The following is a 25779-nucleotide window of genomic DNA, read 5'->3' on the forward strand; positions in this document are numbered from 1 at the left end:
AAGAAAACTAATTTAGTTTGTCACTTAAAAAGTAATATTTTTTATTTTGAAATATTATGTGTAAGTGTTGAGTTTATATCAACAAACAACCAAATCATGTGAATTTTGATTCAGCCACTTGGTATTCCTTTTATTTTAGGTTATAAAAAATTAAAATATTTATTTATAATTAAAAACATGTAACTCCATTTAACTTAAATGTAACTCCTATCCAATAATTGTACATTAATTCATTCCTCCTACTAACTTATTTATCGAGAAAATATTTTTGGTTAAATTTTAATATTTTTATTTATTTTGGTTGGCTAAACTTATATTCATATTTTGGTTGGCTAAATTAATATTTTCTCATGTAAAATTATTATTTATAATATATTTCTCATTTCAAAGTTTAAAGTAATATATCATATATATAAAAGTAAGGTTTTAGTTTCTCCTTATTGGTTGATTTTCTTTTAATGTTTTCTAATTTTTTTATTTTTTATTTGCTTTCTAATTGCTTTAAACAATATTTAAAAACACAATACATTGAACTCACACATTAAAATAAAATTATAACTGAAAGTAAAATAAATTATACATTAATCATATTCTTCCACTCAATTTTATTTAAACACAATAAATTACTATTGTAACTCCATAATTCTAAATGTAACTTCCATCATTTCTTATCATATAAATAAGCATTCTCTCATATTGGCATTCTTTTACTATCCATTTTCACATTCTCTCATTCTCTTCTACAATACCTCAAATCATTTTTCATATTTTTTGTTATTTTTGATTTCTTATTGTTGTTGTATGGGATGTAAAAAAAAAATGAAATATCATTGTAAATTTTTAATGCTAAATTTTAATTTTAGAGACTACATGATATATATTTTACATTGTTCTATTTTTAAAGATTCATCTCCATTATCTAATTTGGATTACCATCTTATAGTAATCATTCTCTCCTCCTCTCCCACCAATATCAAATGTTGTTATATCTCATATGTGTTGTAAGAGTTTGATTCTATATTTTAATTTAGACAGTATTATATATATGTATATATATATATATATTTTACATTGTTCTATTTTTAAAGATTCATCTCCATTATCTAATTTGGATTACCATCTTATAGTAATCATTCTCTCCTCCTCTTCTACCAATATCAAATGTTGTTATATCTCATATGTGTTGTAACTTGTAAGAGTTTGATTCTATATTTTAATGTAGAAAGTATTATATATATTTAACATTGTTTTCAATTTTTATTTTATTTATATAAAAAAAAAATATTTCTTTTATATTTCTTGCCTTTCTAATCTATTCATATTTATTTTTTAAATTTGCATAGTTAAATTTAAATTCACATATGTTGGTTTTAACAAAAAAATCAACTTTATTTGAGAATTAGATGTTCCTATTCATTTTTAAACGATCAATGTGTAACATAATATATATAAGCATTTTGTCTTGCAATCACAAGTTCCATTTCCATTTCTTAACTCCATGGTTAAACTATAATATATGTTGTCATATTTGTAGGAACAACAACATACTTATTTAATATATTTAAAAGAGCAGATGATTAATCGAAATAAACATTTCTCCAAATTTTATAATTCAATCAGTGTGAGTGTACTTATTACTTTGAAAAACTTTTACATTGAAGTTCATAAAATCTATATATACATTTTCAGAAACATTTATAGAATAAATCCTGGACTTCCAACTTATTTACAACCCTGCCACAGTCTTTAATACCTTACAAACAAATATTCTTTTTGGGTCACACGATTTGTTGATTACAAAAAACAATTGGGCCAAGCCCAGCCTCTATCGAAAGTTGTAACATTCTCAAGAACACGATTACACCTTCTCCTCTCACCCGTTTATTCGTAACAATTAAATGACAAAGATTTTCTTGCCTTACAATCTTCTCCACGAATTCTGTTTAAACTGCTTGATTTCCAAAAATCTGCTCCAACAATTACGCTACTCAAATATCAATCAACCTAAACAGAAATAAATTTTAAATATAACATATCCCCTAAAGATTCCATAAAAAAACCAATTGACAAGATTTTCTCTCTAATTATCGTCTCATCATATCTTCTTCATATCTTCACAAATTTATTCTATGACCTAATCGGGTTTCTTTATAAATAATACCCACCTTAACGAAAATTAAACATAAGCAAACACATCAAAAACATCACTCACATTATGGCTGCTACCTTTGCTTTCTTGAAAGACGTTCGCCCCTACAAAACCTCATGGAGGGTTCAAGTCAAGGTCATCCATTCATGGCATCTAAATGGTGGTGAAACACTTGAGTTGGTGTTGTCAGACTCGATGGTAAGGTCTACTGTTTACGTTATCGAATGTTACAATTATTTTCTATTACTAATGGATCTTATGTCTTTCATTGATGCAGAGTAAAAAGAATCATGCATCTGTGAAGAAGGAATTGCTAAACAAATATGTCAATAGACTTCCTATTGGTAACTGGGTTTTCATTGAGACATTTTCACTCAGCTATGCAACTGGTCAATTCAGACCAACCTCGCATCTGTACAAGATGTCATTTACCAATGGAACTATGGTCATGGACAGTGACTGTAATACCCCTCCCCGGGGCCTAAAATTATGCGGAATGGCCGAGGGACGGCTATCGCGTAAGGATCGATCAAGACAAAGGGTAATTAATTTTTGGAGCTGAGCCAAAGTCTTCTTAGAGAATTATAAAGCTTTTGGTCGAAGAAAAATTGAAGATGAACGGGGCAAATCGGATTTTGGTACGGGGGTGAAGTTTCTGGCCGATGGCCGGACGTGATCACCAGCGTACCGTACCGTCCGCGTCCGTTAGCTACCAGGCAGGCAGCTCTACCAACGGGAATGGATAAGGACGAGAGTGGATAAGGATGGACGGGGAGATAAGCTTGCCCAAGCTTATCCGATAGGCGAGGATAGGGTTGTGGATAAGATCGGACAAGCTTATCCGATAGGAAAGGATAGGCTTTTGGATAAGTTCGACCGATCCTATCCGCCATGTGTCGCCATCCGAGCTGGGTTAGTGTCCGCACATGTGTCGCGCTCCGGTGATGCCTATCCGCCACCTCATGCTTCCACCACCGACCTTGGGCACCTATATAAACCCCCTTACCCATTCATTTGTTTCCTCACTCCAAAATCAACCCAAAACCTTCCCGCTAAGCTCTAGGCCGTAGGAGTTCGAGTCGGGTAGTCCGGGTAGTCCGAGAAGTCCGGGTAGTCGGGTAGTTCGGTAAGTTAGTCCCTCCCTTAGTTTTATTTTATTTTTAGAATATTTTTATAAGGGTTTTGGTTCGGTCCAAGCTTAGATTTATCGCGTCGGCGAAAGCTTGGTCGGATCGGGGCTAGCGTAGGCGTCAAGGGTAGAATGTCGTTCTCGCGACATTAGGCCAAGGTGAGTTTTGGTTATGTGTGTTGCATGTGGTTGCATGTTGTTCGAAGAACGCATGTTAACCAGCTTAATTGTTTAATTGTTTAATGTGAACTAGAATTAAATAGGGATTTAAATGATTGCTTGTGGTTCTATTCATTTATTTGCAATAGGCTAGATTAGATTGAGGTTAGGTAATTATACTTGGTATAATTATTGCGTTGTTGCTTGTTGCTTGTTTATTGTTCCGTTATTGCTTGTTGCTTGTTTATTGTTCCGTTATTGCTTGTTGTGTGCTTGCATTGTGTGATTGCTTGCTTGCATTGTTGTTATGCTGCTTGTATGATTGTCGATATAACGTCGCGATGGTATAGCCGTGATGCTGGACGTTAAGTCGCATTGCCGTTATGCTGTCCGATTGTTATATTATTGCTTGCTTGCATTGCTTGTTTGCATTGTGTGATTGCGTGTTGATATAGCATCGCGATGGTATAGCCGGGATGCTGGACGGTTAGTCGCATTGCCGTTATGCTGTCCGGTTGCTATATTATTGATTGCTTGCTTGTTAGTTACTAGTGTTGCATGAATAGTAGATCGTGCATGTTAGTATAGTAGCGTACTTGATGCTTCCCAAAGGCCGTAGGTTAGTAGTGTGTGCATAGTGGTTAATCCCTACACATGAATGATACGATGACTCGGAGATGACGGGGTCGCACCCTAGGGCCGAGTTGCTGCATGACGATGTAGCCTGAGTTACCACCACAATATGGAACTCGGAACGAGTGATGTTCTGTACTTGTTTAGCCTGTGTGGCTACTCGTATAGGTGTTCACAAATTATGGGAAGGGAAGGTCAATACGTAGGGCCCTAGGTTGATTGATTGAGTAGATGATTGCATGCATGTTTAATTATATTGTTTGCGTATACTCGTTGTAGTATACTTTGCTTGTTGTTTGCATTGCTTGCTGTGTGTTGATTGTTATTTTGGGTTTTTGGGGATGGGATTGATTTCATGCTTAGGGGAGCCCGAACTCACTGAGTGATTAGCACTCATCCCTCACTCTCTTTTGCAGGTAACCTTAGTGGGGAGACCTTAGGGGTTCAAAGGACGTTAGGCCAGCCGGTGTAGATTTCCTTGCCTTTGTAAGATGTAGTTTTTGTATATATTATGTATTACTCGATTTAACATTATCAATAAAGCGATGTTTTCTTAAAACCCCGTGTCTCCCAATGATATTTATTAGTCTAGTCCGGACTAATCACAACTCGCGCATCGCGGTACGGGTTGCAAAGCCTTAGGCCATGGTACGCGAGGAACGGGCATCTGCGGTTGGACGGCTTGGGCGATCGGATGTGTTCCGGGGACCTCGGTCGGCTGACTGCGGGCGTCCTATACGTGATGCTCTCGGTCTGTTCTAGGCCTAGAACGGGTCGGGGGTGTTACAAGAGTGGTATCAGAGCATGGTTCGTCATGCTTACGGGACGCACAGTTTTCAAACATTTTATCGAGTAAATGAGTCGCAAAGGCAAATTAGGAAACCGGTACGTCCTTTAGTAGCTAGATATATAGGATAGGATGGGTTAGGTTTTACCCTTGGATGTTGACTGCAGATGTCTATTCAGAAGGTTGAAGAAGGACGACTATGGGGACTCGGCTCAATGGAAGAATCAGATACTTCCATTAAGCCATTGGATTAATGGATGGATGATCAAGAGTTGGGGCCAAGTAATATGATGGACCAAGGACATGATGAGTTGGAAACTCAAGAAAATCAGTCACTGGAATCATCATACAACCTTATGATGAATTCTTCGATAGAGGGAAATACACAACCTAGTGTATCAAGGTCATCTCAGTTCGTAGAGATTGCAACGATAATGGAGAATCTGGGAACAAATTATTTTAAAGGTGGAAGGAGTACATTCGCAGCTAATTCATGGTTACAAAGCCTAGAGAAGAACTTCTCCGTAACGGAATGCCCACCAGAGTACAAGAAGGACATTGCCGTATACCATTTGAAGAAAGATGCAGATAATTGGTGGACCAACTTAGAGAAACAGTACGGAGACAAGGAGCCAACGTGGGAAGACTTTAGAAGAGATTTCAAGACGAAGTATTTTCCACAAGAAGTAAGAGAGAAGTTAGAAGCCAAATTTTTGGAGCTAGAGCAAGCTAAGAGGAGTGTACGGAAATACGAAGCAGAATTTTCGAGACTTCAGAGATATACATCTTATGGTGATGAAGACAAGGCAGCCATAATTCGAAGATTCATGCGTGGCCTAAGACCGGAGATTCGAAGCAGACTACAAGCAGTAGTTTTCTCAAGTCTGCCTGAGTTAGTCGAAAGAGCAGTGAACGTAGAAGAAGCCGTAGCCGCAGAGAATGATGCATTACCGCGAGAAGATGGTGGACGTAGTTCGAGATCAAAAGGAGGCCAGTCAAAAATCAAGAAGAATGATAAGAACAAGAAAGGAGGTCGTAAATCAAGAATGAAGAACATCAAAGTCGGATGTTATCTATGTGGCCAGTTTGGGCATTCATATCGTGCGTGCCCAAGTCTGAGATAAAATCAACCATCTGCCCCAGTGCTTAAGATATGGTCATTACAAGGCACCCTACCCAACTACGCATCCATTCCATCAAGGGTTGTTATCATCTCGTCCCCCACTGGTCTGTCCTCAAGAAAGAGATAGATAGGCAGAAGGTAGAAGTGAATCGCAAGATTTTCCCTTAGGATTAGATTACCCAAACCTTCATGGCCTGAAAAGGTCCCACACCAGGTAAGTATGGGTTCTAACTATTCCTCTGATTGTGTGACTGTGTGGTTGTGTGGGAAGTGCTTGCTTGCTTGTTTATTTTACTTGCATAGTGTAAGAGTAGGAACATTTGGGAATTGGTAACCCCAAGTGTGTGTGTTAGCTTAAGAGGTCGTTTTATTTTTGGGTGATCTGGGTAGGTAGAATGTTAGGATTGTAATTTTTGGGTACTCCCAAAGATTTAGGAGTCTAGTTCGGAACCTTAGAGGTTAGGAAACCTTAGTTGTCTAGGAAACCACCCTTGGGATGTGTGGAAGTGAGGCGTGTGGAAATGAGGAAAGTGGAAGTGGTTAGGCTACCAAGCGACATACAAGAAAGACCAAAGATTGGTCTAAGGGGAGGAGCCGCGAAGCCGATCAACAAGGAATCCAAAGAGGTTGCAAGAAGATCATGAAGATACTAAGGAACCAAAACTGATGAAGCTGACTAGCAAGGAGTCCAAAGGAGTTGCAAGAAGATCATGATTGAAGCTCCAGAAGAAGAATCCTGACCGGACGGGTAACTTTCGACGGGCCACCAGACGGGCAGTTTTGGTAAGTGGTCGATAGCGAGCGGTCAGGAAACCGGATGTAGGAGTGGTACGAGGACGTGGGTGACTGAGCCAGACGTGTTGATGGGTTAAGTGAACGCGTGGAGCTTGTGTGGTCACGGTTCTACGAGATCATCACCGTTGGTAGCGGGAATGTCCCATAGGGTGTGGGATATGTTTCACCCAGTACCGTAGCCATTACTTCTCATCCCTTACTAGACGCTGCTTAGGTACCATTACCGAACAAGCCGCTACGTGTTCGCCAAGCTTTACTTGTGCCTAATGGATTGGTTGTCGGATCGATGATTCTAAGCCTTAGAATTCGAGGACGAATTCTTTTAAGGGGAGGAGAATGTAATACCCCTCCCCGGGGCCTAAAATTATGCGGAATGGCCGAGGGACGGCTATCGCGTAAGGATCGATCAAGACAAAGGGTAATTAATTTTTGGAGCTGGCCAAAGTCTTCTTAGAGAATTATAAAGCTTTTGGTCGAAGAAAAATTGAAGATGAACGGGGCAAATTGGATTTTGGTACGGGGGTGAAGTTTCTGGCCGATAGCCGGACGTGATCACCAGCGTACTGTACCGTCCGCGTCCGTTAGCTACCAGGCAGGCAGCTCTACCAACGGGAATGGATAAGGACGAGAGTGGATAAGGATGGACGGGGAGATAAGCTTGCCCAAGCTTATCCGATAGGCGAGGATAGGGTTGTGGATAAGATCGGACAAGCTTATCCAATAGGAAAGGATAGGCTTTTGGATAAGTTTGACCGATCCTATCCGCCATGTGTCGCCGTCCGGAGCTGGATTAGTGTCCGCACATGTGTCGCGCTCCGGTGATGCCTATCCGCCACCTCATGCTTCCACCACCGACCTTGGGCACCTATATAAACCCCCTTACCCCTTCATTTGTTTCCTCACACCAAAATCAACCCAAAACCTTCCCGCTAAGCTCTAGGCCGTAGGAGTTCAAGTCGGGTAGTCCGGGTAGTCCGAGAAGTCCGGGTAGTCGGGTAGTTCGGTAAGTTAGTCCCTCCCTTAGTTTTATTTTATTTTTAGAATATTTTTATAAGGGTTTTGGTTCGGTCCAAGCTTAGATTTATCGCGTCGGCGAAAGCTTGGTCGGATCGGGGCTAGCGTAGGCGTCAAGGGTAGAATGTCGTTCTCGCAACATTAGGCCAAGGTGAGTTCTGGTTATGTGTGTTGTATGTGGTTGCATGTTGTTCGAAGAACGCATGTTAACCAGCTTGTTTGTTTAATTGTTTGATGCGAACTAGAATTAAATAGGGATTTAATTGGTTGCTTTTGGGTCTTTTATTTATTGTTATAGGCTAGATTAGATTGAGGTTAGGTTGTATTACTTAGAATTATTTAGTAATGCTCTTAGGTTGGTTGTTTGCTATATTGTTTGTTGTGTTGCTTGTTTGCATTATTGTTTGCTTGCATTGCATGATTGCTTGTTGATATAGTATCGCGATGGTATAGCCGTGATGCTGGACGTTAAGTCGCATTGCCGTTATGCTGTCCGATTGCTATATTATTGATTCTTTGCATTATTGATTGATTGCATTATTGCTTGCTTGCATTGTTGTTATGCTGCTTGTATGATTGTCTGATATAACGTCACGATGGTATAGCCGTGATGCTGGACGGTTAGTCGCATTACCGTTATGCTGTCCGATTGTTATATTATTGCTTGCTTGCATTGTTTGTTTGCATTGTGTGATTGCGTGTTGATATAGCATCGCGATGGTATAGCCGGGATGCTGGACGGTTAGTCGCATTGCCGTTATGCTGTCCGGTTGCTATATTATTGATTGCTTGCTTGTTAGTTACTAGTGTTGCATGATTAGTAGATTGTGCATGTTAGTATAGTAGCGTACTTGATGCTTCCCAAAGGCCATAGGTTAGTAGTGTGTGCATAGTGGTTAATCCCAACACACGAACGATACGATGACTCGGAGATGACGGGGTCGCACCCTATGGCCGAATTCTGCATGACGATGTAGCCTGAGTTACCACCACAATATGGAACTCGGAACGAGTGATGTTCTGTACTTGTTTAGCCTGTGTGGCTACTTGTATAGGTGTTCACGAATTATGGGAAGGGAAGGTCAATACGCAGGGCCCTAGGTTGATTGATTGAGTAGATGATTGCATGCATGTTTAATTATATTGTTTGCGTATACTCGTTGTAGTATACTTTGCTTGTTGTTTGCATTGCTTGCTGTGTGTTGATTGTTATTTTGGGTTTTTGGGGATGGGATTGATTTCATGCTTAGGGGAGCCCGAACTCACTGAGTGATTAGCACTCATCCCTCACTCTCTTTTGCAGGTAACCTTAGTGGGGAGACCTTAGGGGTTCAAAGGACGTTAGGCCAGCCGGTGTAGATTTCCTTGCCTTTGTAAGATGTAGTTTTTTTGTATATATTATGTATTACTCGATTTAACATTATCAATAAAGCGATGTTTTCTTAAAACCCCGTGTCTCCCAATGATATTTATTGCTCTAGTCCGGACTAATCACAACTCGCGCATTGCGGTACGGGTTGCAAAGCCTTAGGCCATGGTACGCGAGGAACGGGCATCTGCGGTTGGACGGCTTGGGCGATCAGATGTGTTCCGGGGACCTCGGTCGGCTGACTGCGGGAGTCCTATACGTGATGCTCTCGGTCTGTTCTTGGCCTAGAACGGGTCGGAGGTGTTACAGTGACCCTGTTTCTGATGCTAGCTTCCTTACCTTAACTAAGTTCAAATTCATCCACAGTGGTCGAGCTAATCCCCACATATTTGTTGGTAAGTATCTATATAGATACATCTGTTTAATTTGAGTCAATATATATTTATATGTTTGATTATGCAGAGGTTATTTGTCAAATTGTGAGTATGGATGAATTGGAGGACCTCGAAGCAAATAACAAGCCTACCAAAAAACTCTATTTTAAGCTACGGGACGAAACGTAAGTCTTATATGCTAATATGTCTATATGATTATTATTTGGGATAACATATGTAATCAATAAACTAACTTACGTGCGGGTCTGATGTGGGATAACATTTGTAATCAATAATCTAACCTATTCATTTTATATGATAGAGATGAAAGAATGTCATGTACCTTGTGGAGTCCCTTTGCCGAGCACGTATGGCAATCCTGCCAAGACTCTGATGGAAGCATCATCACCTGTGTCCTCAGATTTGTGAAGATAAAATCCTTCAAAGGTAATAATATTTAAATATTAGAATTGTAGAAATTTGAACAAATGCAAAATACCACATACTTAAATAGACTCGATGGTTTACGAAACATACAAGTATTTTAATGATCCATGCATCTTATGATTTTATTCTGTCAGGTGTAAACTTTTTGACTAATTCATTTGATGCATCTCAAGTCCATGTGAACCCCCTATTCGATGAAGTTGATGTTTTCAGACACGCGTAATATTATCTATTCCATGAACATTTTATTATATGTCTTACCATAATTAGTGAGTTCGAATTGTAATCACTTAAACATATATAATCAAATTGTCACAGGCTCCCAGATGATGGCCTGTCTCTCATATTTCGTCAGAGACAACCAAGGTGGGGGATGGCTGCTGTCCAAGCTGAAAATGCAGAAGAGTATCCTAGGAGAACTATTGAAGAGTTGAAGAGTGCTTTTGAGGTATTAAAAGCTTATGTTAACTCTATTGATTTATGCAAACTAACCAATAAAAAATATCTATCTACAGATTGGAAAAGCAAGGATTCATTGCACTGTCTACGCCATTGACACAGACTGGGCTTGGTACTATATTAGTTGTCGTTCTTGCAATAAGAAAGTAGAGAAAGTCAACGATGGGGATAATATTCAAAATCTACTTTGATGGAAAGCTACAAACCTGCGCAAAGAAGAGTCAATTCGATTATATATCTCGAAGGTCCACTCAAAAGCTATAATCAAACATCTTTCATTTAGTGTTCTTCATATTTCTCCTGACTTTTAACAAAAGAAAATAATTAACGAAACTTTGAACTTGAAAAACAACTAAACAGGTATCCATGTCAACCACAATAATATTCAAAATCTACTTTGATGGATAGCTAAAAACCTTTAAAAGAAGACAATTCGATTATATATCTCGAAGCTCCACTCAAAAGCTATAATCATACATCTTTGATTTAGTGTTCCTCATATTTCTCCTCATTTTAAACAAAAGAAAATAATTAACAAACGATGATGACTCTAAATTATTTGATAACTATGACGCAGAATTATAAACAAAAGATAGAGATATTACCTTAGTGATCCATTGTAGGAAAAATATTTCTCTACTTGCAAGGAAAAAGAAATCCAAAACTATATGGTAAGTTTTACGCCGAAATTAAATCCAATTGTTGTCTCTACACTTCTTGTAACATCCGCGAACCAATTTTTAAGGTTTTGGTGTGGGTGTCGATCGACACCCTTGGTGTATCGATCGACATCATGTTTTCTGGTTTGGTCCGGTTCGTTTTAATTGCTGTTTGGTTTGGTTTGGTTCAAGGAAAATCCCTAAATCGTGTTATAAGTGGAGAAGCGACAAATTAAGGTTTTTAGGGTGTCTTGTCGCCGTTTTTAGAGATAGAGAGAGAGGAGAGAGCCTATTGTGGTGTGAAGGAGATTAAAGGAGAAAGAGCAGAATCGTTAGGGTTTGGGAGGAAACAGTTTCGGCATATCAAATCGTTCTCAAAGGTAATGAAATTTGGTATGTTAATTCCCAAGTCTTTCATCGTCATTCGCCTTTTTACAGAAGTAGATTTGGATTTAAACTCGATGACTTATTGGCAGTTTCGTGAGACACGTTTTCTCAGACGCGAGTTGGGACCATCGGAGATTGTAACTGAGATCGTGGTCTCGTGTGGTGCCTGATCGTGCTGAAATTTTGTGGGAAGCTTCGTGACGTCTAGGGGTAGCTTTTCACCGGAGCGATTTGATAGTTAACGGTTGGTTTGTATTTTAGAGTTTCGTCTTTGAGACTGTTCTTTTCTGATGTTTCTGTCCAGTTTTGTTATAAGTCGTTTTTGGTTGTGTGGCTTGTTGTAGGGCGTTTCTGGGCTGTTTCAGACGTTAGGAGGGTCTCAACTGGTTGTATTGGTTGTTATAATCAGTTGATAAGGTGAGTGCATGACCATGGCTTATCTAAGCCTGAGAATCCTTTGTTTTCCTTGCTTGATTGGTGGTGCTTTGTGGTGTTGTTCTTGCTTGATTGGTTGTGTTAGTGGTGTTGTTCTTGCTTGTGGTGGTTGTGTTATGGTTCTTATAGGTTCCTGAAGGTTTTGGGTGAGGTTGGAACGGATTGGAGATGATTGGAAACGGAGGTTCGTCGTTCGGATTCGTGCAGTTCGCGTCTGCGAAGGGAGTGTCGATCGACACCAGTTAGGTGTCGGTCGACACCATGTTTGGTCAGTGTCGATCGACACCTCTCTGGTGTCGGTCGACACCAAGTTGCTTGTTTCGTGATTTTTCCTGGTTTGTTGTGTTTGGTTGTCATTTGTTAAGCATTGGAATCTCAGTTGCTTGTGTGTATAGCCCAGTAGATGGGAGGATTGCCTCACTAAGTATTTGTGATAATACTTACGCATCTCAATTGTTGTTTGTGGTGTGCAGGTTTGTGACGTGGAATCATGGCAATGAGGAGGAGGATGATCTAGGGTCTCGTTTGTGTGTTATTGGATTTGTTGGTTATGTTGTTGGAACCTTGGTTAGTGTTATGTTAGGTTGCCGGATAGAATGGTTAGGAATGTTATTGTATTGATGATGTTGTTGGTTTTGTATTATTGGTATGTTTCCGCTGTGCTTAATGTTATTGCTGGTTTAATGTTGAGTTGTGGTTTGGGTTGGTTAATTAAGTAGTATGGGATGCTTAATTATACATTGTATTTAATTGTTAAAAAAAAAAAGGGGGTCGGGTTGTTTCACTTCTTCTTAATGAAAGTAATTTAACCCTGACCAGGTAATATCAAAAAACAAAAAGATTAGAGTTTTTAGATAGAAAAGTCATACGTATTTACAAATCAAGAAATGGGTTTAGGGTTACTTATCTTTGGTTGAGTGGAAGTCATTAGAGTTCCTGATATGTTAATAAAGCCCAAACTTATTAGAAACAAAAAATTCAATATAAATCTAAACATTAGAAGATGAAAACAACAAAAAAAATAAAAAAAAACCGATTTAGATTCAGATTCTTACCTTATAAAGAACACCCATATTCGTTTATAGATTTCGCTGCTCAGAAGAAACGCTGGAATCAGACATAAAAGAGCAATTCAAGCAGGTTTATTATATTCAGAGCTATAATCAGAAAAAGTTAGAACAAATCGGGATCTAAACAGTTTTTAGAAGATTACCTCTCTTATCAATTGAAGACGACATCCGGTACTCCATTAAGACAGATTGATGATGGATCTTACTCTGGGTTTTTCAATTTGGAAATAGAGGTTGTCTGATCCGAAAGAGGATTGAATCAGATCTATGATGTCGAATCGCTTTTTTCTCTTCAGACAACCTTTTTTTTTTTTTTTTCATTTTCTGTTGTTGTTGTCTTCTATTTTTCTTTATTTGGCCACCGATCAATTGTTTTGGTTAAGGAAAAAAAACACAATGGGCCTGATCTGATTTAGAAACCCATCAACGTTAATTTATAAGATTTACTTTTCCGGGTCCATTAGTATTTTCCAACAAACTTTATATTTACTGAACAAAATTAACATTTCAACTAATTATGAAAAATCAAACAGATATTTAGAAGACAAAAAAAACTTATGCCCACACAAAATATGGATTTCAAATTATGGTAAACTCATCTAATTATTTAAACAATAAAATTAAATTTATATTTCAATTACATTGTAAATACAAATACAAAGAAACATAAACAAAAAAACAAATAGTTTTTCCAATAGAATTATACAGAAGCAAAATTATGGTAAACTCATCTAACTATTTAAAATAATAGTATTCAACATATATTTAAACTACATTGTATATACAAATACAAAGAACCAAAAATAGACTACCCAAAAGAATTATAATAACAATAATGGTATTTTAAATTATTAACCCGTAGTCAAACAATAGATACACACAATATGAATTATACAATATATTAGAGCTGTGAAATTTAATACTTTATAAAGTATAAAACTAATTATTTACATATATAGAAAAATAAATCATTAATTTAATTTACGTATTCCTAAACAAAAATATAGCCCCGCGGTGTACCGCGGGTGTATACCTAGTCATATAAGAAAACTAAAATACTATGTCACTTCAAATTTGGAAGGAAACACTTGGTATTCCTTTTAAAAAAAGTTAAGACACATATAAAAATTTATTAATATTTAACTCACTTTAAAGACATTAAAGATCATTTAACTCAAAAATAACTACTATCCAATAATTCCATACATTCCTCCCACAAATAAAATACATATATATATTTATATATATGTTCAAGATTATATTTAAATATTACAGAATTTTGTAGTTAGCTAAACTTATATTCACATATATACAATATACATACATAAGAATTTATATTACTTATTAACAACATAATTCGACCCATTATTTGCGTAACTCAAAATTGGTTTCAAATCCAACTAAAGAAAAACATAAACAATCTTATTGATATTAGACCAAAACATGGGCATACAAACATAATCACTTACACGGAAGATAATTATTTTTAAAAAATAACTTATTATTTCAACATCAACGTATGAAGGGATTACATAAGCAGTTAGTTAGAAAATCTATAATACAATAAATGTATTGGAAACAATATCAGTCAATGATAAGATTGGATCCTCAAAAGCAAGAAACAACATCCTCATAATTCATAAAAAAATAAATGTCACAATGGTACACATCTAAACGAAATGGTATAAACATATAGTGTATAAATACAAGTGATGGCAAAGCCCGTAGATGCCTAACTAAAACAAAATAATACAAAAGAGAAAATGAAAAAGACCAAAAAAAAAAAAATACCAACTACACCACAACCCACGCGTTGCGTGGAGAAGCACCTAGTAATAATAAAACTATAGTTATTTTTCTCTTTCTTATTATCCATGATGATTAAAACATTCATTTTCAATCTATGTTTAATTTATCACAAATATATTATAATTCACTAAAAATAGATTTTTTATTTCTGTTATTTTGAGATCCATTTTTCAAAATTATTTTTGCATCAAAAACCATTATAACACATAATCAATTATATCATATCTTTATATTTTTTAATTTGTTGAAAATATTTATCTATTAATTTTTTATGATTTTTTGTATTTTAATTTTAAAATTTTTATTTTTTAAATAAAATTCATTATATTGCCACATAAATTTATTTTTAGTATAATTTATATCTATGAAAAACATACAATAAAAACAACAACCACTAAAGTTTTAACAGTTAAATTTTTACAGCAAAAGTCTCTACAGCAAAGTTACCAATCAGGGCCACAGTCTCTGCTATGAAAAAAACACTTTCATCTGTTTCTTCAAATACATTGAATACATCTGAAGAAGCTTCGAGGTGAAACCCAAATCCAAAGACAATGGCGGATTGCTCTCTCGCACCGTTCTTCGTTCCTCTTCTGCCACTTTCAAATCGTCTCTCTGTGATTACAAAGAAGGACTCTTACCATCTCGGAATCGTACTGCAGGTATACAGAACTACCGATTCTAATCGAGAACAAGCCTTTGAATACGATTCTAGGGTTGATTGATGAATTGGGTACCAAGAAAACAACATTTCGATTTTTTAGGTGAAACAAAGTATTATTACACGCATGTCTTTATATGATTAGCTACAAGTACAACCGTTTGTGAAATACACAAGAATGATTATTATATGATTTCTTCTAGTTTATTCTTATTTGATTTATGTAGCTGTCGTTAGTGCATAAGTGGGATACTCTGCTCGTGTCTGAAAAAGTTATCTGGATCAACCTTTGTTTTAATCCTCACCAATCTATTGAAATTGTCTTTGAAGTACTTACCTCCCCATACTTGAGCTTTTTCATAGCTCGATCTCGCGTTTTTCGTGTTCTTTCCTAGGTCTAGATCACGGTAGTTCACGTAAGCTTGCCGTGGATTACTTGAGACATAAGGTTTCATGTAACTGTAAAGATCTCTGATCCAGTTGATGTGCTTGCTTGGTCTCTTATCACTCTCTGGCCAAACGGTTAGATACTGAATCTTGAAGATGACTCCTTTTCTATGCGGGAAAGGGATTTCGGATTCAGGGATCTTCGCCATCATTCCTCCGTAAGGGTTCCATATCATCAATGGGTTATCTTCTTTGAGAAACTTCTTGAAGATACCTTTGAGCCCTGATTCAGGAATCGGGGTTTTCACGAAATCTGATTTGGCTTTGAAGCTGATCTTTGGGAAAGGCGACTTCCCTTGAAGCAAAACATTAGTAGGAGTGCCGCTTGGGAAACCAGAAATGTAAACTATGGATTCAATCCAGCTCATTTCAATACAATCTTTAAGTGTTAGCCCTAGCTCTGGAAAACTGTTCTTCATAACTTTCATCAACGCGTCTTTGCCGCCAAGAAACAGGGCGTTGTATGACGTTGTCACAGTCTTGTTCCCATTGTTTCCAGCTACGTTAATGACCACTCTGATGAACAGCTCTTCAACAAGCTTGTCCGCTGCGACCACTTGCCACTTGGAAAGAATCTTGTTGCCAACGTCTTGTTCTAGCGTTTGGTGACTGTGAAGACGGTTACAGTCTTAGGAACAGGAACAAGTTTGATCTTCCATGCTAGGATTACTCCAAAACTCGCTCCACCGCCTCCTCTAATCGCCCAAAACATATCCTCACCCTCATGGTTCTGTCGAGTAATTTACCATTGGCATCAACGATCTTTGCGTCTAGCACATTATCTCCACCAAGACCGTATTTTCTCATCATTGATCCGTATGCACCACCTGTTATGTGCCCTCCTATGCCTAAGCTCGAGCACAAACCCGCCGGGTACCCATGGAATTTGCTCTTCTCTGCAATCCTACAGGTAACAAAACAGTTTCTATCAGATATACCACCAATGATTTAGTTCTTGTAAGATTGTATTAGTTTTTGTTTCCTTAGTCTATGTACCTGTAATAAAGTTCACCAACTGTAGCACCAGCCTGAACCCATGCACTGTTGTCTTTGATGTTAATGTTGACCTCTCTCATCTTTGACAGATCCATCAATATAAACGGTTTTTTAATCTGTGAGACAAAAGACAAGCCTTCGTAGTCGTGACCACCGCTTCTGACACGCAGATGGATTCCGAGTTTCTTGGAACATATGATGGAAGCTTGGACATGAGACTCATGAGTAGGTGTGAAAATGAATCCCGGTTTAGGCATGGATTTTGTTAAGAACCGGAGATTCTGAGCCGTTGACTCGAGGACTTCGTTGAACATAGAGACGTTTTTAGCAGGAGCAAAGAACGGGAAATCAACATTTGTGTTTCTTTGGAGACAGTTGATGAATTGATCTTGCAGGGAGGCTGAAGAAGAAGTTGGTGTTATGGTGTAGAATGAAAAATATAGAGCTAGAAACGAAACAAAATAAATTGCAGGGAGTGGCTTTGAGACTCTCATCCCTGCAGCCAACAGGATATAGAACAGAGAAGCCAAACACACACACAATTAGGCTTCAAGAAGATGGAAACTATGTATATGATTATGAAAGGCTATGTGATAAAACAAGATCCATTAAAATAAGACTGGTGGTATGTTTACATTAATTAAGACCTTTTTTGTTCTCTTAATAATATATGAAAAATTGTAAACCGATTAATGATAATAATACGTGACATCCATCTTTCACGTGTAAAGCGTTGACTTTGTTTTAGTTTGTATCATAGGAAAACTAGAAAATAATGAGTGGACGATATAATGCAAATACTGTAAGTTAAAAGACTCATATGGATTCAGATTAGCTTCTTGTTCTGATAGTTACTTGTGATAAAATAGCTTAAGACATAAATTAACCTCTTTAAGATGTTGTCAGAGTCTTGTTCTGTACGATGTGGACGTCCGTAATGGCGCAATGTCATGTTCTAACGATGACCTTGAAGGCAGTGAAGGTGTAGTTTCTTTTAATGTATTTTTGTGTAAATCAGGGCACAATAGTTGATCGAATAGACTACAATATCAAAAATATTTATTACATCGATTGAGGAAGGCTATATAAAACAATTACAAAAGGTTTGACTCTTTACAAAAAATCGTAACGTTTCGTGAATATCACAGATTTGCGACCTTCAAGAATTCACATAAAAATTGTTTTTTTTATCGATGCTTGAATAGGCAGAGAGAACACAAAGATTGAATGATAGTGTTCTGTTCTTTTTAGGCAAAATTTTGTTGGCACGTAAAACTGAAAACGTTTGAAATAGCTACATCATCATATCAAATTAAGCTTGCATTATTTTTTAATAATAATACATGCATCAAGGAAAAGTAATACTAATAATAATCTATTAAGGAGATCAGTTCATAATGAAAATGAACTTGTATACGAAGAAATCTTCATTACATTTATTACTTGAAGGATCTATCTTCACCTCGTTCCCTAGACATTCAGCTTCTAGATTGTGCATTTAAAAGAGCAAATGTATGTGTCTAAGGTTCCAAGCATCTTTAAGATGATAGGGTACATACAATACAACGAGAGTTGCACGTAATGCAAAATGGGCGAGATACACTATTATTGAGAACCACCTCAAATGATTCGTCCGTAACCTTTATTATGCTTCTTGGCATGATCCCTGTAAAGTCTCCTAACACACACTCCAAATGCAAACTAGCTCAGTGGTCATTACATGTGTAAAACCATATCTTTGGATTGGTTACTTTCTCACAAATGTCACACCAGTATTTACCACTTGCTTTTTCGCCATAGCATAGTCAAAGTAAAAATCTTGCTAGAACTTAGAAGATATAAAGAACACATTTTCTTTATTGATTTAGAAATTCTCTCAAAACTAAATCTTTCTCTAAGTCTTGTGGAACATCTCTCCATAAATTTTGTATTTATAGAACTAAGCTACTCCTTAGTCTATTAAGTTTACACAAACTTATTTGGAGAACGCCCTTATTTGTGATTCCTATTTTTTTCATTATTTCTATTTCATTATTTCTATTTCCCTATTTCTAGAATCTTCTTACTCAAGAAATAGCTTGCTCTTCAAGTCTTGGAATTATCCAACACATAGTATGAGAGGCTGATCCTCAACTCTATGCTTTACCACTTTTGGTAATGTAGCACATCCAAAATCCAAGGAATATCCGCAATCATCTTTAATTCATCTAAGCATATCAAATGAATACTCATTGCAACAATTCCATTGTCTTCTTTCATTTGGTAAAGTGCAATATAAGGGGTGATGGGGATGACTTGGGTGGAAAAATGGCTCAGAAATTGAACCGCACCAAACATCGAACACCTTGTTTCCATCATGATAAAAGAAACCGTTGGAATTTCTATGACAAACATCACAAATAAAGAAGGCCTTGTTTGTAACTAGCTAGAGTTAGATGCTCATTGTGTAGCACATCCATTTTCTTCTAGGAGATTTAGCGCGGTTTTGGTGGAGAAAAAAATCACAATCAATACAACTATAGAAGGATTGAAGACATATTGGACGGGTGTATGCGTAGCAACGCTTGTTGTCCTCACATAGAACACCATCATAAGATGCTTGTGGATCGATGGTAGTGACACTCTCTCAGAGTCCATGATCGTATACTACGAGGTTAGGGAGAAGAATAAGAAGAAGAAAAGTTGGATCTGAAATACACTTTTCAAGTCTCTCTCTCTCCCAAAAAGAATTGGTTAATCTCAAAGATAGCTCTCTTAATTTCGACTATTGGTGGTCGTACATCAACGATTAAAATTATTATTATGGTTGAATGACAGTGACAATATAACTAAATTATCATTAGAAAATTCACAAGTTGATTAAAATATATAAAATGAGAAAGGTGGCTATTTAACAGTCTTGTCCTTTGGTAAATATTTTACAAGACTTTATGAAAGAAGCAAATGAAATGATCATCATATATACAAATTGACGAAACATACAAAATCTGACGAATATGACACAACACTAAAAACCAGCCAAAAAAACTGACGGCGAAGACTTGCTGAATCAAAATTAGGTCTTTCAATTGTTGTACAGTATAGTCCACTCCACATCAGACTAAAATCGAACCAATATAATCCACTTTTTTCCAGTAATGATATAGTTTCCCATATATTCCAGACCAACTTTAGACTGACTCCAAACCAATACATTATATGTTAAATTGCGTACGAAAATGTTGGTTCCTCTAGTCTAATCCTAAATTCCTACACAACTATTCAAATCATCTTTTCTCGACAAATTTCAGTTATGAGGTAAACAATATATTTTTATTACTGATTCCATCATTCAAAGTTCTCCACCGATGAACAAATTCAAATATATAAAAAGTTACTTTATTATATATATATTTTTGTAGTACATTTCCGTTTTCTCTTCGGAAACTTTTGCTCCTCTCTTTTATGGTTACATTTCTCAAAGATATATGTTTTTGAAAGCGAGAGTATGGCGTCTTCTTTCACCAAATATCTTGTGATTTTAATAAAAAATATATTTCGAGGAACACTTTTATTTCTCATGCATGACTTGATTATTTTTGGTACAACAATTTGAGAAATACACAAGAATAATTATTTGATTTCTTCTAGTTTATTCTTATTTTATTGATAAAGTTGTCGATCGTTACACCATAGGTGGAATGCTCTGCTCGTATCTGAAGAAGTTATCTGGATCAACCTTTGTTTTAATCTTCACCAGTCTGTTGTAATTGTCTTTGAAGTACTTAGCTCCCCAAGTTTTAGCTTCTATGGAGTTAACCTTTGCGTTGTTCATGTTCTGTCCCAGGTCTAGATCTCTGTAGTTGACATATGCTTGTCTTGGATTACTTGAGACATAAGGCGCCATGTAACTGTACAACTCTCTGATCCAGTTGATGTGTCTACTCGGTCTCTTGTCATTCTCTGGCCAGTTCGTTTGATAGAGAATCTTGAAGAGGATTCCGTTTCTATGCGGAAATGGGATCTCAGATTCAGGGATTCTCGCCATCATACCACCGTAAGGAGTCCAATTCAGAAACGGTGTGTCTTCTTTAATCAATCTTTTGAACATTCCTTTGAGTCCTAAAGGAGAGATAGGTTCTTTAACGAAATCAGACTTGGCTTTGAAGTAATTTTTCCCTAAAGGAGACTGGAGCTGAAGCAAAATATCAATAGAAGAACCATTTGCAAATCCACCATTGCGAAGGGCGGACTCAATCCAGCTCATTTCGGTACAATCCTCCAGAGTTAACCCTAGTTCTGGAAAAACCTTATTCATAACCTTCATCAAGGTGACTTTCTCGCCAAGAAACTGACCTTTGTAGGACATCATCACAGTCCTGTTTCCTTTGTTTCCAACGGCAGTAAATTCAACTCGGATGTGTAGCTCTTCCATAACATTGGATGCAATTCGTTGCCACTTTGAAATAATCTTCATCCCTGGGTCTTGTTTTGGCGTTTTGGTAACGGTGAACATGGTTAGGGTCTCAGGAACAGGAACAAGCTTGATCTTCCATGCTAGAACTATACCAAAACTAGCTCCACCGCCTCCTCTAAGGGCCCAAAATAGATCCTCACCCATCGAGGTTCTGTTGAGTAATTTACCATTAGCATCAACCATCTTCACGTCTAGAACATTGTCTCCCGCAAGACCATACTTCCTCATCAAGGAACCGTATCCACCGCCTGTCATATACCCACCTATGCCTACGCTCGTGCATAAACCCGCGGGAAATCCATGGATCTTGCTCTTCTCTGCAATTCTGCAGTTATAAGTAAAAAGGGTAACGTTAATTAATAATAAGCTAAGCGGAAATAATATGAACAAATAATTTTGTTTAAAAATAAATAAATACATACAAAGAGTTAAACACAAAATCCACTATGGCCCGTGGATTTCGGACCAGCAATAATTTATTCGGCTTATGCCATAATGCCATAGGCCGGCCTACTAGCAAACTCTTGTTCTCATGCATGCCTCGGCTAATTAGCTTATTTCTTATTTGATAAAAATGAAACTGAAAAGCATAATATATTTGGTTATAAATATATCTGTTTCGTAAATAATTCTAGTTAGTTGTTAAGTATAAGTATTTTTGTAATATGAACATGTATTTTTCTTGTAAATATATATATAGAGAATAATTTTCAATTAATTAAATAAATAATTGAATTGCTTGATGATGGCCTTTGTCAATATCATACAAGTTGTAGATGCAGACAACGACAGTTTTGGTCTATTGTGCGGCCAAACATATCTGTTTGACAGCTTATTCTGTAATCTTTTAGCATTTTAAACAAAAAATATTTCGTTTGGAGAGTTACGTTGACATTAAGAAAAGAGTATAAATTCAAACTAGAGAGATATTAAATATATCACATGATTGTACATCGAAAGATATCATATTATGCGTTTATTAGCCAATTGTATTACCTGTAGTAAAGCTCTCCAAGCGTAGCACCAGCTTGAACCCAAGTACTATTGTCTTCAATATCAACATCGATTTGTCTCAGTTTCGAAAAATCTATCAATATAAACGGTCTTTCAATCCGCGAAACAAAAGACATGGCCTCAAAATCATGGCCACCGCTACGAACACGGAAATGAATCCCGAGTTTCTTGGAACAGATGATGGAAGCTTGGACTTGAGACTCATGAACCGGCCTGAATATGAACCCCGGTTTAGGCATAGATTTTGCCAAGAACCGGAGATTCTGAGCCGTCGATTCGAGGACTTGGTCGAACATAGAGACGTTTTTCGCGGGAGCAAAGAGTGTTGTCTCGAGTGGGAAATCAACATGCGTGTTTGTTTTGACACAGCTGATGAATTCATCTTGCAGGGAGGCTGATGAAGAAGAGGTTGGTGTTATGCAATAGAATGAAAAATATAAGACTAAAAATGATATACAAGAAATTGTAGGGAGTGGCTTTGAAATTCCCATCCTTGCAGCTAAAAAGGTTTTGCAAGAGAGAAAGCAGAACACACAATTAGACTTCAAGATGGAAATGGATGTGTTTTAGTGTCAATGAAGAAAAATGTGTGTATATATATATATACACTTTATAAAGACTTATCAAAATAAGATTCATTTAATCATTGTGATCGAAAGAAGACCCGTTAAAATTAGTCAAGACTAACGTGCTTTAGTTAACACTAATGAGTAATGACGATTAATTTTTCATGATACGACCGGCGTTGCGTAAAGACGACTCGGCGGGCTATGTTTACATTATTTGACAGGTTCCGTGGTCAAACGATTCTGTTATGACATTGACGCGAAATTTTTTCGTCATAACTTGAAAATGTTGACTTTGTTTTAGCTTTTTGTTATGGAAAAATTGTAAGTTGACGAAAAAATGCATTCAAGTCAAAAAAATTCGTACAGATTAACGGCAGGCCCGGCCAAACAAATTTAATTACCCTAGAATAGGTCTTTTTCTCTAACTTTTTATTTACCGAATTAAGACTCGGTAAAATGGATTCTTTAAGGAAAAAGTTTCAAAAGAAATGAATCCTACTAACCCAACTTGAGAGAGTTGCCGGTCTTTGAAGCAATACTGGTCCATGAATGGGATATGTTTAAAGCAACAAAAAAAAAGACAAATTTAAAGCCCCTTGAGAGAGCGAGGGGAAAAGCCTGGTCTAAGCCTCCGACTTCGGTTTATCCGGACGATATCGTTTGGTTAGTTCGGTTGTTATTCGGTTATTATATATATCAGTATTAGCTAATTTAGCTTTTTTTCTTTTTTTTTTTTGTTTAAACATATGGATTCATTCATTCAAAACAAATCACATACAAGAAGGGGGATCAAAGCCCCAAGGTTTAAAAGGTTACAAAGAAGGGCTTTGGCGCAGCGTGGGAACCGGATAGATCAGCTCAACCAAGGAACTCATTAGAATCCTCGCTTGGAACCTGCTTCTCGTGAGATGAATCTAATCAAATCTGCACAAGGCTTCTTGTTTTGATGAACTTAATCGAATCAAGACAAGGGACAGAGAATAATCTCGTTTTATTAATTATCAAAAAGCTGCATAACAAATAAGCAATAGCAACACTTATATAGAGAACGATAAAAACCTAGCTACCCAAAGCAAAGAAAGTAATGATAATTCAAAAATAGAAGTTAAACATAACACCCAAAACCCAACGACAAAGAAGAAAAGGAAAATGGTCTTTTATGCAACACTTGATGCAGCAGCTGCATCAGGTCCCACCGGGTTGGAAAGATTCGACCTCGAATCAGAAGACGGATCTGGAGGAGCATAACGAGAGAGGTAACGAACATTAAAAACATCTGAAGTGTTGATACCATTAGGTAGACAAAGTCGGTAAGCATTATCATTGATTCATTCAAGAACTTCAAGAGGGCCGATCTTTTTCGCTTTTAACTTATTGTAGGCACGTGCAGGCATTCTGTCTTTAGTTAGAACTGCCCAAACGAGATCACCCACTTGAAATATCAAACGGCGACGATGAGCATCTGCAGCAGTTTTATACTTGACGGAGGAAGCATCAAGGTTGGCTTTTGTGTCTTCATGTATTTGAACAATATTTTCAACAAAATCTGAGGCAACACCATGAAGACGCGAACGATCTGGAAGATTGGAGAGATCAACTGGACCACGAGGAACAATGCCATAAATAACCTGAAATGGGCTGAAGCCAGAACTACGATTACATGCATGATTGTGAGCAAATTCAGCTTGAGGGAGCTTTGAATCCCATGATTTGATTGAATCACCAACCAAACAAAGTAAAAGGTTTCTTAAAGAACGATTTGTGACTTCGGTTTGGCCATCAGTTTGAGGATGATAAGCTGAACTCATATCTAGACTTGTATCCAAGAGTTTCCATAACGATCGCCAAAAATGACTCAGAAAACGTGAGTCCCTATCAGAGACAATAGATGTTGGCAAGCCATGTAAACGATAGACCTCTCGGAAGAAAAGAGTGGCAACCTGAACAGCCTCTGTTGTTCGTTTGCAAGGGATAAAATGCACAATTTTGGAAAAACGATCAACAACCACAAAGATATAATCAGAACCCCTTTGAGTACGAGGGAGACCCATAACAAACAAAATCCATACTTATATCAGTCCACGGCTGCGTCGGAATAGGCAAAGGTAAGTACAAACCAGCATTACTAGAATGTCCCTTGGATCGTTGACATATGACACAACGTTCGACTAAACGTTCGACATCACGACGTAGTGAAGGCCAAAAATAAAAGGTAGACACCAAAGAAAGAGTGCGGTCACGACCAACATGTCCTTCATTATGTAATTGCGTAATGAGTTGAAGCCGAAGGCTACATTCCGGGATACATAAACGTGAACCATGAAACAAGAACCCCTCATGAAGCGTATAATCAGAATTCAAACCAGCTTCCACATCATTCCAAATACGACCAAAAAAATCATCTGTGAGATAAAGATCAGCAAACGAGCTAAATCCCAGAACCGAAACATGTAGAACAGCGAGAATGGAATGACGACAATTTAAAGCATCTGCAACGCGATTGGAGACACCAGAAGTGTGTTTAATAACGAAAGTAAACTGTTGCAAATAAGCAATCCAAGAAGCATGTTGAGATGAAACTTTTTCTTGGCTGTTAAGGTGTTTGAGTGCGTCATGGTCGGTGTATAAAACTAACTCCTTATGGAACAAGTAATACCGCCAATGCTTAATGGCCTGAACAACAGCATAAAATTCCACATCATAAGTGCTATAACGAGATCTCGCACCAGCCAATTTTTCACTGAAATAAGCAATTGGCCTATTACGCTGGCTCAAAACTGCACCAATCCCAGACTTTGATGCATCACAATGCAATTCGAAGATGATACTGAAATCGGG

At 37.2% G+C, this 25779-nt stretch overlaps 1 protein-coding gene, 2 long non-coding RNA genes and 1 pseudogene across 14 annotated transcripts; all 4 read right to left on the reverse strand.

Moving 5' to 3' along the window:
* Positions 1662–11231, reverse strand: LOC104771598. 12 transcript variants are annotated; one of them, XR_002037105.1, is made up of 6 exons: positions 11044–11231; positions 10241–10903; positions 10070–10166; positions 9876–9971; positions 2213–2357; positions 1662–2004 (listed from the first exon to the last, which is right to left on the reverse strand). It is a non-coding gene; the product is annotated as an uncharacterized LOC104771598 (long non-coding RNA). The 12 variants fall into 12 exon arrangements; XR_002037103.1 differs by having other exon boundaries at positions 10241–10942; XR_002037104.1 differs by having other exon boundaries at positions 10241–10945.
* LOC104771599 lies at positions 12536–13339 on the reverse strand. The gene is made up of 3 exons (XR_764863.2): positions 13133–13339; positions 12975–13026; positions 12536–12855 (listed from the first exon to the last, which is right to left on the reverse strand). It is a non-coding gene; the product is annotated as an uncharacterized LOC104771599 (long non-coding RNA).
* On the reverse strand, positions 15445–17521 carry LOC104771600 (annotated as a pseudogene).
* LOC104771601 (berberine bridge enzyme-like 4) lies at positions 20438–22954 on the reverse strand. The gene is made up of 2 exons (XM_010496149.1): positions 22355–22954; positions 20438–21683 (listed from the first exon to the last, which is right to left on the reverse strand). The coding sequence occupies exons 1-2, from the start codon at positions 22861–22863 to the stop codon at positions 20567–20569; spliced, it is 1626 nt and encodes a 541-aa protein (XP_010494451.1). The 5' UTR covers positions 22864–22954; the 3' UTR covers positions 20438–20566.

The sequence above is a fragment of the Camelina sativa genome, chromosome 20, assembly GCF_000633955.1.
Source record: "Camelina sativa cultivar DH55 chromosome 20, Cs, whole genome shotgun sequence".
Taxonomy (NCBI): Eukaryota; Viridiplantae; Streptophyta; class Magnoliopsida; order Brassicales; family Brassicaceae; genus Camelina; species Camelina sativa.